The 15,127-nt window shown below is 56.2% G+C and overlaps 5 protein-coding genes across 5 annotated transcripts; 3 read left to right on the top strand and 2 right to left on the bottom strand.

Moving 5' to 3' along the window:
* Positions 1-3,924: 3,924 nt before the first annotated feature.
* On the top strand, positions 3,925-4,962 carry GLRG_10677 (uncharacterized protein; the record flags this gene model as incomplete). The annotated part of the gene is made up of 1 exon (XM_008101362.1): positions 3,925-4,962. The coding sequence occupies one exon, from the start codon at positions 3,925-3,927 to the stop codon at positions 4,960-4,962; it is 1,038 nt and encodes a 345-aa protein (XP_008099553.1).
* Positions 4,963-5,293: 331 nt separating this feature from the next.
* On the bottom strand, positions 5,294-6,361 carry GLRG_10676 (homocysteine S-methyltransferase; the record flags this gene model as incomplete). Its single annotated transcript, XM_008101361.1, has 1 exon — positions 5,294-6,361. The coding sequence occupies one exon, from the start codon at positions 6,359-6,361 to the stop codon at positions 5,294-5,296; it is 1,068 nt and encodes a 355-aa protein (XP_008099552.1).
* Positions 6,362-8,250: 1,889 nt separating this feature from the next.
* GLRG_10675 (major facilitator superfamily transporter) lies at positions 8,251-9,871 on the top strand (the record flags this gene model as incomplete). Its single annotated transcript, XM_008101360.1, has 5 exons — positions 8,251-8,765; positions 8,825-8,837; positions 8,903-9,144; positions 9,212-9,650; positions 9,704-9,871. 5 exons carry the CDS (start codon positions 8,251-8,253, stop codon positions 9,869-9,871), a joined length of 1,377 nt encoding a protein of 458 aa, XP_008099551.1.
* Positions 9,872-10,552: 681 nt separating this feature from the next.
* Positions 10,553-11,074, top strand: GLRG_10674 (glyoxalase/bleomycin resistance protein/dioxygenase; the record flags this gene model as incomplete). Its single annotated transcript, XM_008101359.1, has 2 exons — positions 10,553-10,769; positions 10,902-11,074. 2 exons carry the CDS (start codon positions 10,553-10,555, stop codon positions 11,072-11,074), a joined length of 390 nt encoding a protein of 129 aa, XP_008099550.1.
* A 1,322-nt stretch (positions 11,075-12,396) lies between these two features.
* On the bottom strand, positions 12,397-13,910 carry GLRG_10673 (cyclin; the record flags this gene model as incomplete). Its single annotated transcript, XM_008101358.1, has 2 exons — positions 12,397-12,576; positions 12,642-13,910. 2 exons carry the CDS (start codon positions 13,908-13,910, stop codon positions 12,397-12,399), a joined length of 1,449 nt encoding a protein of 482 aa, XP_008099549.1.
* Positions 13,911-15,127: the final 1,217 nt, after the last annotated feature.

Below are 15,127 nucleotides of genomic sequence, written 5' to 3'. Positions count from 1 at the left end.
GGGGGGGGGGTGGTGATGTGAGAATGTGAATGTGGAGATGTATTGTGGAAGTTGCAGTTGGAGACCTAACCCCAGCTGGGTGGTCCGTCCTTGTGATGAAGATAAAGGTCTCTCCCATGTGTGTCCAACCCCGGATCAAAACATACACGCACACACACACACACACAGAGAGAGAGAGAGAGAGAGAGAGAGAGAGAGAGATTCTAACCTGTAACCGTCCACACGTCCTCCATCTCCCACCGTTGCCCATCTCTCAGCCCTGAATCGGGTCTGTTGCATCCATGCGTCTCTATCTCTCGCTTTCCCTCTTTTTTCTTTCTCTACACCCTAGCCAGGCCACCAGGATCTAGCTGCTTCAGACTCCGACCTGCAAGAAGATTGGAGAAACTACCAACCAAAAGGTCTCGGGCCTGGAGGGTTCTTGAATCTTCCTTCCCCCAATCGTCTGTGTCCGCTCGCCGTCACTCTTGCACGAAAGGACGATGATGATGGTGGTGGTGGTGGTGGTGGTGTTGGGTGACCACAATCTTCCTATTCGTCTCAGTCCTCCCCCTCCTACCTATTCCCCTCCCCGCGCTCTCCCCTCACAATGCCCTTTGTTGCTGTGTTTCTTCGCTGCTACCGCGAGAGAGGTGCTTTCACCGCTGCCATGTGGAGAGAGAGAGAGAGAGAGGGGTGCTTCTCGGACTGCTGCAAGTAGTTAGCGGGGCTGTCCGGGATATGCAACCCCCCCGCCCCTCCCCATTGTTAGTTAGTTTACCGCTACCGTGTGCCATCCATCCCTTCGGAGCTTTCCTGGCTCTTCTCACCATGCCACTGGACACGGCACTACCATGTATGGATAAAGAGCTTGCTGTATCTGGCACAGGCAGCGCGAGTCGCATGCCGGATCGATCCAAACAGCCATGTCCATGCCATATCGTGCAGGTGCAGGTCCAGTCGTTGTCGTGTCTTTGTCAGTCGGCGAGATACTCGCTCTCTCTCCCCTCCAAACCCTCGAAACCGCCCAGCTGACTAACTGCATTCTACTCAGACTTTGCCCCCCCCCACCCACCAGCCGAGCATCATCCCCTTGCCTCCTCTCTTCACCGACTCACCGCCTTTGATGTCGGTTGTTGCCTCGTGATAACTCCAAGCGTTGCCTCTTGTTCCGGTCTCCCAGCCATCCCGCCTATTCGGCATCGCCGCTCGTTGATTCCATGTGCTCCCACCGGCGCACGCCCGGACTGTGGCTTGTTTTCTCCTTCTGGCGTCCATGGTGTTTTCTTTGACGGATCTGTCTATCCGTATCTGTCTGTCCGTATGCCTGTCTGCCTTAGGAAACCTATGCTTCTACGCGTTCAGTGCTGCATCGGGACCTCTCCCTCACACACACCCCTTTCCCCCACTCTCCCTCTCTCTCCATTGGCCGCAAACTCTACTCTCTGACTTGCACCAACGTACTTACACTGCCACTGCCACTGCCACTTCCTTCCACCGCCCCCTCTGCTCGGTGATGCTTTCGGTTATTCGGAAGAAAATCAACACAGAAACGACTTCTTCGCATATACCTGCATGCCCCCTAAAAAACGGTCTACCTCTTTCGGTGACCAGCGATCAACCCCAAAACCCACCGCAATTCAATGCCGTCCTGATGTCCGGGGGAGTAAAGGGAGGGAGGCATCAGAGGGCTGTGCTGTGCAACTCGAACAGGGCAGTCGAGCCGAGTCGACAGAGCTTATTCCAGACCCAGGCGCCCAATAAAGACGCTTTCCTTCGCCCTGGATGCTCGATTCGATACTCCGTAAACTACATCGTATGCGCTGTTAATCGACCGCCAGTCTGATCTGAACAGTTAGCTCCCCCCCCCCTACGCCGCTGGCTTAGCGCCGATCCCATCACGCGCACAGCAGGCCTAGCAGGCATAGCAGGTTCCAACAGGCGGCCTCCAGGCTTTCCTACCTTGGGCTTATCCTGGCTTTCGCACTCGTCCTGGGGGGGGTCCTTTTTACCAGTATGTTGCCCGTCACACACCCTCTTCCCCCCCTGCTCTTTCACTGCGTGGCATCAACGCTTTTCTCCACGATTGACCTGGTCCTTTGTGGCAGGCAGATGCGCGCGCCCGTGTGCCTAGGTACTACGGATACATGGTACTGTACGGATATATAGTAGGTGGACAGAAATTCCCGCGGCATCTACCGTTTTTTCTGGATGTATGTGGGACACAAAAAACACTCTTCCAAGGATATCCATCCCCCACCGTAGCATGACAGCTGCAATGACAGATTTCATTTCATATCCGTATCGACTAGCTCGCGTGAGACCGAGAGAGAGAGAGAGAGTGTGTGTGTGAGTGAGTGTGTGAGTGAGTTCTCGAGAGGAGGATGGATATACCAAATAGTCAGAAACAGGCAGGTCCTGGCAGAACCAGCCCCCCCCTACTCCAACCCCTTTCACACTCACCTTAAGACGGACACGAATCTTCACCTCTCTCTCTCTCACTCTGCCTTGACCGACACACACGGCACGCGTTTTCCAGCCAGATCAGGGACCCGGGGATGTCTTCACTGCTGGTTGATTCTCGACACTGGCGACTGTACTACATCCCCAGCTGCGCTGGCCTAGACTCGCTTGTCGTCCTCTCTTTGCCTAATTTTAGTCCATTTTTGCCCTCTCTTCTTCTCTTACCACCTACTAGAAACGGCAGAGGAAGTGGGCGCCGCAGAAACGCCTGCAGGCGCACCCCGGCTTTTCTTTCATGTCCAAATGGCGAGGATGAGAAAAGGGGAGAGAAGACAGTTCACTATTGGAACTACTACTACTACTACTACTACTACTACTTCCCAGTATTGTTACTTCGGAAGACCCTTGAAGAAGAAACTCTTGGTTGCTTTGCGCCACTGGCCACAGCTCTTGTCCTCTAGCTCGTCGGTCAATGCCGAATACCGTGTGCTCGTCGTCATCTTCGTCGTCGTCGTCGTCCTTCTCGCATGAGCATGGCATCTATTGCAATTCGAGTTCCAGACCAGTCTCCAAGCAAAACCGGCACCCAACACCCAAGCGCAGACACGCGGGCACATGCGCACACACACACACGCGCGTGCATCCCCCCCCCAATTCCCCCATCCATCCTACCCCCCATCCATTGTGTCCGCCCTCGAATCCAGTCAAAAAGAAACGAAAAAAAGCGAAAAAAAAAGTCTAAATCCTTCGCCCCCCTGTGTTTCTTCGGTGGCGCGCACACTGGCGGTGCCATTTATCCGATATACCCCCCCCCCCCCCCCCCAGATGAATGGAATGGCGGCATTGTGCACCGGCGGGATCCCTTCCATCTGCCCAACTGCTCATCCCATTTTCCCTCAGGCTCTCTCTTTCATCTCGCCGGCTTCTTCCTGACCTCTTGTTGTATAAACACCTGTGCTGTTGCGCTTTTTGTTTCTTCTTCCTGCTTTCTGTTACCGCCAAATCCTCCGCCTCCCCAGATGGCAACACAACCTCGTCCACTTGTCAGTTGAATGACGTCGCTAGTCAATGGGCCGACTCCGCTGCCGCTGCAAGCTGCACTGCTGCGCCTCACTCGAAGCTCGAATCGAAACCCCAACTTTCTGTGGTGCTTTGATGCCGTTTGGCTTTTCGGACTAAAATCCCGCCCTCCCACCTTTTCACTGCTCCTGTAATAGTCAGCGCTGCCCGTTGCTGCCACCCATCCAACTGCTGCTGTCTGTCCGCCCATTTGTCGTCTGTTGTTTGGCCGCCAGCCTGTCCCAAACAGCAGCAGCAGCAGCAGCAGCAGCAGCAACTGCAGCAGCAACTGCAGCAGTCTCTCCACCCTGCCTGCCTGCCCTCTCCCCCCCCTTTGTGCGACACTCACCCAGTGCATTCCACAGATTACATGTGCAGTGCAATTTCTCTCGTTCATTGCACACGCCACTTGCAATACCAGCTATGCCTGTCGGATTGCTCACTATCCCGAGGGAGATTCGCGACCTCATACTCGATGAGGTCGTCTTCCTACCCGATCGCCCACCCCCGCTTAACCCCTCAGTCAGCCAGGACCGTAAGAGGCGCGAGTACAAGGGCAAAGGCTTCTCTGATGGCCACGACATTTGGGTAGAGAAGCAGATCCGCGCACCGCCGTCGGGCTCCCCCAACAACGCCATTCTCCTCGTCAATCGCCAATTGCACGACGAGGCCAAGATGCTGCTCGCCTCAAAGGGAACCCACTGTCGTCTCGATGTCATGTATGTTAAAGAATGTGGCTTGTGGCCGACTTGGCTCGCCGTGCCAAGATCCACCCGTCATGCCGACAGCGTCCACGTCCAGTTCCGCATCTTCGATCCACCCGCCGACGTCAATCCTGACTGGAAAAACGAGGAACAGTTTCGCGGCGGCGACGGCGGCCCGCCATTCATTGTCTGGAACTTTTACGCCATGCTCTCAGGGTACCTCCAATACGGACCGACCGCCTTCAGCAGTGTCGTCGCCGACTCGTCAAACTTCACCATCAAGAGGCTGGTGCTAGACGTTGTTCCGCCCCCGCCCGAGGAGAAGCACGACCGTCTCGTGTCCGGCGGTGCGCGGCGGCCACCTGCGCATGACATGTTTGAAAGATTTACCACCATGGTCATGGATGCAGAGAAACGTGAGCGCCGAGGCATTACTTGGCCCCGTCCGCCCGAAGGCAAGGAGAGTCTCATACCAGCCGAGAAGCTTGCTTTCTTCATGTGCTGTCAGATTGGCGGTCTCTTGTCCATGTACAGAGACTGGGCCGACTTCGGCGCCATCCTGTACGAAGGAATCGGGAGCATCGAGATCCGCGTAAACGGCGAGCCGCGACGCTACTTTGACCTGGACGAGATGCTCGACAGGTTGCCCATACAGCCGATCGCGGCCTGGAACGAAAAAGAACAGCAAAAGAGACAAAAACGCTTCGACGACTGGAAGGCGCAGGCGATTGCAACGAGAAAAAGCTGGAAAAAATGATGACAAGGAAACCCGGATAATGACATGACATGAATGGCTTTTCCCCTCTTCTTTTATTCTTGAGTTTGGCTCGGCCACACTGGCCAACAGAGGGAGGGTCCCCTCTTTTTGCATTGGGCGGCGATACCACCGGATAGATGGGTTTTTCTTTGAAGGGGGTTTCTTTCCATCGGAGCATGGTGTATGGGGGTAATAATGCATGGTGCGGTACAACCAACTCGGATGTGGTCGGTCGGTCTCGGGGCCGGGAATACTCGGTAGGGTCCCCGGGCCGGACCCGGTTTCGGGAATAATCACCCCCCCCTTTTTCTTTCCCCCCTCTCTGTGTCCTTCAACGAGATAGGCCCTCCACCGCGGCCCGGAGCCGGGCAATATCAGAATGGCTTGCTTTGCAGCATCCGCCCACAACAATCTGGTTCCACAATCCTCGAGACTGGGCGCCAGCAACAACCTGGGAGAGTTGGGCCTCCCACGACGTGACAGGGTGATGTGATCCTCCAGGAAGTTCCCATTTCTGAGTGGCCGTGTTGTAGACTTCACCATTAGTGCCATCCGGGTAGAGGACGAGGGCCGGGGCCTCGGCGATGGCACCCTCCTGGATGAGTTCCTGGACGGCCGATTCGTAGCTCTTGATCAGGGACTCGAGTTTCCATACCTTGGTGCAGTTGATGCCGATGCCCCAGGGCCGGCTCATGGCGACGTCAGGGCCCAGCATGGCCGTCACGGCCTCCTTGACAGAGGAGCCGTCGGGCAGACAGTTGTCCTGACGCGGGAAGAGGGTGGCGATCCAGAAGGGGAGGGGATTCTCGGTAGCAAAGAGGCCGATTCTGTCGAGGGCTTGCCTCACAGCCTTGATTTCGTCGGAGCGGGGGATGGTCTCAACTGCAACATAAGCGACGGGGGAGGAAAAAGCACCGGCGTCTTTGAACAGCTGCAGACGCTCCAGATGCCAGTCACGCAGCTTCTCGAGCGAGTCGTGGTCGGAGTCATAGGCGCCGCTATACTCTTGTCCTGGAATCATACAGGCGCCATAGGGACCGATGCTGAGAGCCGTCTTGGTACCGTGCGCACGTCCGGCTTCATGGGCAATGCGGATGGCGTCCTGGATAAAGTTGCGGATGGCGGCGCAGTCGATACCATTGGGATACTTGGCAGTGCGGGTGTTGGCGAAGCCGTCGATAGACAATTGGTAAGTGGCAGTAAGGATAATGTCGACCGGCACATTGCCGAAATCTTTCTGACAGGCAAGCAAGGTATCCTGGCCGTCAACAAGGAGGTGAGTTGACCAGAGAGGGGTGGTGGCGGACTCGAACCCGATACCATATTTATCCTCGAGCGAGGTGCCGAGGCCTCCATCGAGAACTAGGATCCTGGGGCTTTGCTTCTCGGCGTCGTCCATTTTTGTTAATTGGAGTAGGTAGGAATACTGAAACCCTTAGGAATGGGAAGAACCGAGGGAGCTACGCAAGGTTCGAACCGGGCGATAGGTACGTCCGACAAACAACAGATTTTCCCAAATCAAAATGGAATTTTGAATTCCGGCAGGACGAGTTGTCGTGGCTTGAACGAAGCCGAGTGGGAGAGAGAGAGCGAGAGAGGGAGGGAGGAAGGGACGGACACAAGGGCCACTATGATGGGATGGATCGAGAGACAGACGCGCGGCGGTTGAAAGTCTTGGGAAGGGGGGGAGAGGAAAGTCTTGGATCTTTGACGGGTCTTGGAAGGAGAATTGGTCTTGGGGAATTGTTTTTGGGGGGGGAGGGGCTGAAGAAGGGAGGGGGGGGGGGGGGAAGGAGCGGAGGGAGAAGCGAGGCCAGACAGAACAACCAGCAAGCAGTTTGGCAGCAGTTTGGCGGCAGCAGCAGCAGCAGCAGCAGCAGCAGCAGTACATGGAAGAGCAGCAACTGCGCAGCATAGCGCAACCAGTGAACTGGAGAGCCTGGAAGGGGTTCCACACTAGTGGAAAATTTTGGGAAAGCATTACGACGACTTGGTGATGACTAAGGAAAACACCACCTTTTTTCACCTTCTGCCAAGAAACCAACGGCAGCATCTTTCCGCTTGTCTGCGTCAATGCACCTTCCTCGTCTCCAAGCCCCTCTCTTTTCCTTTCTTCCTTCCTTCCACTCAGGCGTCCGTCCTATGATGCCAAGAAACACATCGGACCGGAAAGAGGACGGGCGGTGCCATAGGTAAGTACCTAGACAAGCTAGGTAGTCACGAGGCAAGATGGAACGAGGCGAGGCCACCTTCGACTCGATTCCAGGAGAGAGAAGGAAAGCATGGACTCGGTGAGACCTGCCTACCTGCCTTCCTGCCGCTGTGTCCGTATCGAGGACATTAATCGTATGGCGAAGGAGAGAGAGGCACTCCGTAAAGAGTGTGCCTTCTTCCTAAGCGGGCCTGCCGATGCCAAGACGGAATGCGACATGCTCGGATGAGGAGACCCGGGGGCCTCAATTCCACCCGACATGACAAAGATGGACAGATAAGTACACTATTTCAGCTTTGATAGTGGCTGAGAGGGCGATATAGATACCATGTACGGATACAATAGGCTGGCTCTATGCAATAGCGCGGCGCGTCTGGGTCAAGCTTCTGTCATCTCACATCGACTATGGGGCACCATCGTGTATGTATATGTACCTTCCTTGCACTAGAAGGTATGATAAGCAAGTACAACTCGACGCCCTTTCCTCGGCGCTGGAAGGGGGCACCTTCCCTCATCGGATTTCTCAAAGCTCGAGGAAGTTGTTGTTCCCAGTAAGCTCTGACGGTTGGTTGGCTTTCCTTAGCTCCCGCTTCTGTCGTGTCCGGCAGGGATTCTCTGTGTCCTTTCCTCCATTGTCACTTTCCGAGCGGAAGGCTGCTTTGTTGGGGGGGGGGGGGGGGGGGGGGAGGGGGGGATGCAACGTCATTTGACTCTGATTGGCGACGAACCCTGCCGTCCGCCGTGCGCTATCCGCCGTGCCATCTTCCCCGCAAGTGTCAGTCCGTCCTCCGTGCTGGGTGCGGTACCGACCGGTCCCCGGCGACCTCGTGACATTGACCCATGGTCGGCCCGTGGCACAAGTAACGCCGGAGATTAACTGCTGAGTGTGAGACACGCCTAAGAAACCCCGAATTCTTCCGCCGAGCCGAGTGCTAGCGGTGCCTTGTCGACGGAAGGGCGCAATGGACATGGGCATATATAAGCACTAACAATTCTTCATTGATTGCTTTGAACATGGGAGGCTGTTCGAACACTCAACGAGACGCCGCCGTACCGAACCGTTTTCTTACCACACCATGGCCACAACGACAACGACGGCTTCCGCCATGGCCTCGGCCTCAACCTCCGGTATTGAGCTCCGTCCCCTCCCGGCCCAAAATACCCTAAAACAATACCCCATTCCGTCAACCCAGCCAGCAGCGGATGACGACGACCCCATCCTCCGTGCCTCGCGCGAGGCCGACACTGCCGTGCCCGAGGGCGGTTACGGCTGGGTCGTCGTGACGGGCTGCTTCGTCATCGCTTGGTGGATTATCGGCACCACCTACTCGTGGGGCGTCATCCAGAGTGCCCTCATCGAAGATGGCCTCGGGACCCCCGCCGTGCTCTCCTTTGTAGGCTCCCTCGCCACCGTCTTGATCTCGGCCTTGGCCATTGTCAACTCGCGCGTCATGAGACGGATCGGCCCGCGCAACACGGGGTTGGTGGGCATCACGCTGTTGGGCGTCAGTGAGCTTCTCAGCAGTTTTGCAGTGACCAACGTCGGTGCTTTGTTCGCGACGAGCGGCATTATTACGGGCTTGGGCACAAGGTGAGTCCAGCCCACCATGACTTCGTGACGTGGCTTCCCTGCACTAACTGGTCATATAGTTTGTGTTTCTCAGTGAGTGTCGACCGTTGACCGCATGCTTCTTTTTTTCCCGGTACGAAAACCACTGACAAACCAAGGTTGTCACCGTGATGCCAGCACAATACTTTAGCCGCAAGCGTGGCCTGGCGAACGGCATCGTGTTCGCCGGCGGCGGTTTCGGCGGCGCAGTAAACAGCTTTGCCTTGGACGCTCTCCTCAACCGACTGGGCCCGGCATGGGCGTACCGTGTTCTCGCCCTGGTCACCTTGGCCACAGGGCTTCCGGCCGCTTGGCTTATCAAAGAGCGTGTTCCTGTTCGGGGCTCCGGCTTCGTTGAATGGTAGGCCCTCACAGCTATCTCGCGCCTTCCCTCCGCTCCACAAGTGCAGCAACTCACCAGTCCACAGGCGTCTCTTCAAATCCTTCACTTTTCTCATCGTCTTCCTCGCTGGCGCGGTCGGCACATTCCCCCTCTTCGTCCCGCCCTTCTTCCTCCCTTTGTACTCCAAGTCCATCGGTTTCTCCTCATCGACGGGCGCAGGCCTGCTTGCGGCCTTCAACTTCTCCTCAGCCGTTGGGCGCATCTGTTGCGGCACCCTTTGCGATGCTTTTGGTGCACTCAACGTCCTGTTGGCTTCGCTAGCGTTGTCGGCCATTAGCATGTTGGCCATCTGGCCTGCGTCGACGACGCTGAGCCCCATGATCGTTTTCGTTGTGGTCAACGGTATCTCCAATGGCGGTTTCTTCTCAACCATGCCCACGGTGGTAGGGAACGTGTTCGGATCTGCGAGGGTGTCGGTTGCGATGAGCATGATCGTTACCGGCTGGGCAGGAGGATATCTCATGGTGAGTCCCGTTTTGCCCCGACGAAGGCCAGGGAAGCTAATGGGGTCGTCAAGGGTGCACCGATTGCTGGTTACCTCCTGGAGGCATACGGGGGCGCGGATAACGGTCTCCAAGCGTACCGTCCTGCCATGTTCTATGCTGGGTCATTGTCATTGGCGGCATCGGGGCTTGTCGCTCTGGTTAGGTTCCGGCTAAACCATAGCATTTGGGCGAGGGTTTGAAATGCGCGGCAATGGCGAAAACAAAGAGCAGCGGCGGGCCATGACACGACATACCGTTGCACAATGGCAGCCAGGGACCCGAGTATTGCAACTTGCGGCCCCAATAAACAAGACATGTCCTTTCGAAGGATTCCCGTAAAAACCAGAGCCCGAGGATTGAAACCGAGTCTGGCCGAGGGGTGATCAGGGGCATGGTCCTATGATCCTTCTTAGATTCAGAATCCGATGGACATTTGCGAATTGGCTAGCTTCATTCGCTACCTCCCTGCATGATCCCCCATATTGCAGAATGTATCAGGCGGCTGCTGCTTGCTTATCAACTCGAAGAAGGCACATTCCAAGCAAACCAAAAAGGCCAAAACGGAGCTGCATGCGTCAATCCTTGTTCGCAGCCCCCAATGCACGTGTTGTCGCGCCTCTTTCGCGCCTTCTTCCCCTCCCTGACGGAACTTCCCACTACTGCTGACCGACGCGATATCAAATACCCCGCGAACCCCCTCTCTCTTTGATCCGTTTCTTCCGAATATCTGACAAGATCACCAGGGGAGCCGACTTCAAGTCCAATTCCAGCAATCTGCCAGCCATCCTCGTAGGCCAGCTGGTTCCTCCCCCCAAAAAAGACAGAAATCAAAGAAGAAAATAAGACCAGTCAGGAGGCGCCCCAGCATCCCACCGCCAAACATGTCCATCGACCACGTCGGCCTCTTTGTCCCCGCCTCCATCTACAAGGAGACGGTCGACTGGTACCTCACCGTCCTGGCCCCAGTCGGCTTCCAAAAGTTCGTCGAGCCCAACGAGTACGCATGCGGCCTCGGTGTCCACCGCCCCGACTTCTGGATCGCTTCCCACAACGCTGACAAGGCCAACATTCCGCTTCACTTGGGCTTCAAGGCCGAGAGTAAGTTTTCATACTCTTCTTTTTTTCCCTTTCCTTTTCACCCATTTTCTCTTCCCTTCTCTCACTCCTTCTGCCCAGAAGCGGCCTGAACAGACGTGATGCCTGCTGACACGACGGGGGTGGCGACCGCAGACCGCAAAGCTGTCGACGAGTTCCACAAGGCCGCCATGGCCGCCGGAGCCAAGGACAACGGGGCGCCGGGGCTGCGGCCACAGTACCACCCCAACTACTACGGGGCCTTTGTCATCGACCCCTCGGGAAACAACATCGAGGTGGTCTGCCACATGCCCGAGGTTACGGAGTAACGGCGGACGTGAGGGATTGTGCCGACGTCATTCGCCTTTTGCCTGGCCGGGTGGGGCGTCAGGGTCCGAGCTGGGCGAGATAAACAGGGGAGCTACCGGGGATTGGGAATCACGGGAGAATGAGCAAGACACGACATGTCTATGATCCATCATTCGAGGGCCTGTGGGGGAATCCCACGAAACTCTGCGTTCTGAACACCATATACAAAAGCCCCCCCTCTCGCAACACCAAGCGAATGAACGATTAAAAAGCTATATCGAGTACACGGTTCCCTTCGTTGTGAGTCCCATGTGCGTCGCCCAGCCAGGGCCAATGTGGGGAGGGGGTTCCGCATAGCAGCGGAAAGCCGCCCTCGGCGTCCCATCCCCTCCCCCCGGTCCATCCCGTCAGTCAATGGCACCGGCAAGTTACCTACCACTGTGACGGATGCAAGTTGGCGCCCACCCCACTGATGCAATGTTGGGGGCCGAAAAATGCACTGCAATTTAAACCTCCCCGAGAGCTTCACAACGTCATACCGTGGAGGAGGCATCGGATCTCAGCGTCCCAGGGACGGAAACGGATCTTCATTCTCTTGTCAATCCGTCCATCATCACCACGCCGCCGCTCCCATCACTTTCATACAAACGACCAACGCGCCAGCAGATTGAAATCGCGCACTCGGGACATATCATTATGCTCGCCATCTATGTCAATCTCGGAACACCGAACGCCTCGTCCCAATCATGCATGCGCAACAAAGTCTAGAACGTAACGCGACGTGTAAGTGTAACCTGATCCAGACCCGGCCCGCGTCAATATACCTGCGCTCCCCTCTCTTCACTCTTGTGGATAAGTCGTCCCGTACATGCGCGCAAAAGCCATAACCGCAGCGGACTCGGCACATGGATAAAGTCGCCCTCCCACACGCCGAACCCGCCGCGTATTGCACCGCTATATTTCCCATAGGTAAAACTCTCTCTCTGTCTCTCCCCCTCTCTCTGCAATCGACCCGACACTTCTATCCGGGTATCAATTCTCATGAAAAATCATGCAGCTACTCGTCCTTCGGTCAAACAAAGCTCGTCTAACGCAGTCCTGCATCGCAATCGATCAAAGACAGGCCCGCGTCATCCGTAATAGATGAAAACACTAGATCGAAACTGTGGCACCTTGCCGCTCGAAAGTTGACCGACGTTCTTACAATCCCGGGCGCAACGCGCGACCAGCGTGTTCGAATCGTTGCTGCTCGAAGCCAGAATCGAAAGCTCCAGCAGGCCATCCCCAAGACTTGGTGTATATCAGGGTATCAATCTCGTAATATTGCAAATAAGAAAGTGCCTTAGGAATCGCCGCCGGCTGTAGGACGTGACCTTTGAGCCACCACCTCTCGTGCATAGAACTCCACCAGCATGGTACCGTATGCCTCAAGGTCCTCAACAGGGACTGCAAGCCGGAAATCGTTCAATAGGAGAAACTGGAGCTCGAGATGGTTCAGTTCCGCCAATGGGAGTCCGCCAACCTAAAGTTACCATGTCAATGACGATTGCTCCTAAAAAAAAAAAAAAAAAGGCCTGGTCGACAAACCTTAGCATATCTGGAGTTGGTGTAGAAGACGTCCGAGAAGAATTTGCTCGCACATGTCACTCCCGCAATAACCAGTCGGTGGATGTTGAAGCTATCGACCACAAAGTACGTCGCCGGGGCGCCCGGAGTAGTTGGCTGGGGCGCGATGCTTCCGGTACTCTCACTCGGCTTTGTACTCTTCTCGTCCATGTCGTCGTCGTCGGCAAGGTCCTCGTCGTCGTCGTCGTCGTCCTCGTCTCGCATGTGGACGTCGGCCGGCTGCGACTTGGGTGTTGGCTGTGAAATCGAACTTCTCCGTGCCTCCTCATGCTTGACGACCATTTCGTTGACGCGTTCCGTCATGCGGTCAAAGTATACCAGCAAGCTCAGGAAGACCTCGTACGTGGTGGGGCAGTACTTGTGAATGCGGGACAGGTAGCTGAGAATGGTGATGGCGGGAATGTTCTTGCCGTGGAATGCCAGCACCGAGGTGCTCAAAGGGCTCATCTGCGAACCGTTGCCCGACTCGTTGTTCTGGTTTGCTTGTTGCTGGTGCGCGACATTACGCTGCATGGCGTCATGTTGCAAGTCATTGGTAGTTGTGATCTTAGTGAGCAACGCAGCAACCATCTCAATGATGTCGCCAATGGGCATGGCACTGATCTCGTACTTCATCGCTTGCAGAGGCGGATCGTTGAGTATGCCGGGTCCGTTACCCGATAAAAGGTCTGCCTTGGCAAGACTTTGAATATGGGCCAGATCGCGTATATGGATAGTTTGGCCTTGAGGTTGCTGGCGAGGAGACGAGCTGTCGGAAAGGGTGTATGAGGCCGGGGCATCGGCTGCGCCGTTGCCGTCGGACGCGGGCGACGGTTGCTGCTGCTGATGGGGCAGCGCCGAGGCGGCCTTCTCTGTAGCCAACGTGGCAGCAGCATGGCCGGCGTCGCGAGAGTCGGTCGCCATGTATGCGGGGCTATCGGCATGCTGAGGCCTCGCTCGGGTGGGCGATGAGGAGGACGGGGGCGAAGGGAAGCGAGACGCTCCTCCACTAGGTGGTGCGTGCTTCTCGGCGGCGGAGTCCCAGTCGGGCCGCTTCTGGCGCGTAGGTGGAGTACTGGTAGAATGCTGGTATCTTGGGCTCGTGGAGTGATGAGCGGCGGGCACGTCTCTCGATCGACTGGCGGATCGACAATGGGAATCGTGCGAGTGCTGGTGCGAAATGCCGGAGGAGGCAATCATAGTGTGGAAACGGGAGGGATCAGAGACGAAGTCACCGATTACAGCTGCCATAGCATCGTTTTATTCTCCAACGGAATGGGACGGTATTACGATTAGAAAGATTGCAAGCGGCAACTGCGAAGAGCGAAAGCCGAGTTAGCAGATGTTCAATCCGAGTGTCGCAATGTGGTGGTAGAAGGAAGGAAGGCGGGCGGTAGGTGTGAAATGGGAACAGGGGAGGACGACAGCGAGCTGGACTTGTCTGTCTAACTGGGCTGCTTGTGTGATGCCAGACTCTTCGGGCAAAAGTGATGGCCCGAGCCAGGGCCATATCTGCGGTTGAGGGTCGGATCTCATTGTTGAGAAGCGCACGGGGGGGCCGACTGTAGTGACAAGCAGCCGAGCAAAAGCAAGGCACCAGCAAGTAGGGAGGTAGACTACCCATCAGGTAAAGCTGGTGCCTGACGATGCGGTTCGGTCCCAGGAAGAGAGCTGGCTAGCACATTGGCCACCAGGCGCCAGGACAGCCGACGTCACAGATGCGTGTCTCGAGATGGCCAGGACGGATGCAGGTAATAGGCACATGTTTGGGGATGGTGATGAGAGCAGATAAGAGAAGACGAGAGGCAGGAATGGGCACAAATGCACCAAACAGCACTATCAACTCACCTAAGCGGACCAACAGGTAAATGGATGAAGTCACTTATCGACACAGTGATAAATGTTGTTGGCGGGCGAAGCAGTGGGAGTTGCGACGCAATGGTGCAGCAACAGTGTTTCGGGAATATGTGTAGTGGGAGGAGCAGCTCGGGGGTGATGCAAACAAGCAGCAGGGTGTCGAGTGTGACGTCGTAGGCAGGCAGGCAGATTAGGTCGGTGTTGGAGTCGAGACCAAAGCCGGAAGGGTGATGGAGGCGGAGTGAACACACGCGGGGCCAAGCAAGGACGGAAGGGAGAGGTCGAGGGGGCGGCGATGGTTGTATGAAGGAGAAAGAGAAGGAGGCGGGCGGAAAGATGGGGGCGATAAGTCGGTCAAGATGGCGTCCGACTCAGCAACTGGAAAACTGTTTCTGTTCCGTTTCGCAGGGCGTCTGCGATTAAGAGTACCGAACCGGAATGTGTACGGATGATGGCACTGAGTATCAGGACAGAAGATGAAAATGAGAAACAGCAGAAAGACGACGCAGAAAGAAGCCCCCTCGTGGGAAGTATCAAGTGTGGAGGAAGACGAGACCGGGCCAGAACAGAAAAAGCAGACTGGGGTGGGAGGAAGAGTCGGTGGGGGGGGG

Source organism: Colletotrichum graminicola (assembly GCF_000149035.1).
Source record: "Colletotrichum graminicola M1.001 genomic scaffold supercont1.65, whole genome shotgun sequence".
In the NCBI taxonomy this organism is placed as follows: domain Eukaryota; kingdom Fungi; phylum Ascomycota; class Sordariomycetes; order Glomerellales; family Glomerellaceae; genus Colletotrichum; species Colletotrichum graminicola.
The sequence above is the reverse complement of the archived record's forward strand: the minus strand, read 5'-3'. Positions and strand labels throughout refer to the sequence as shown.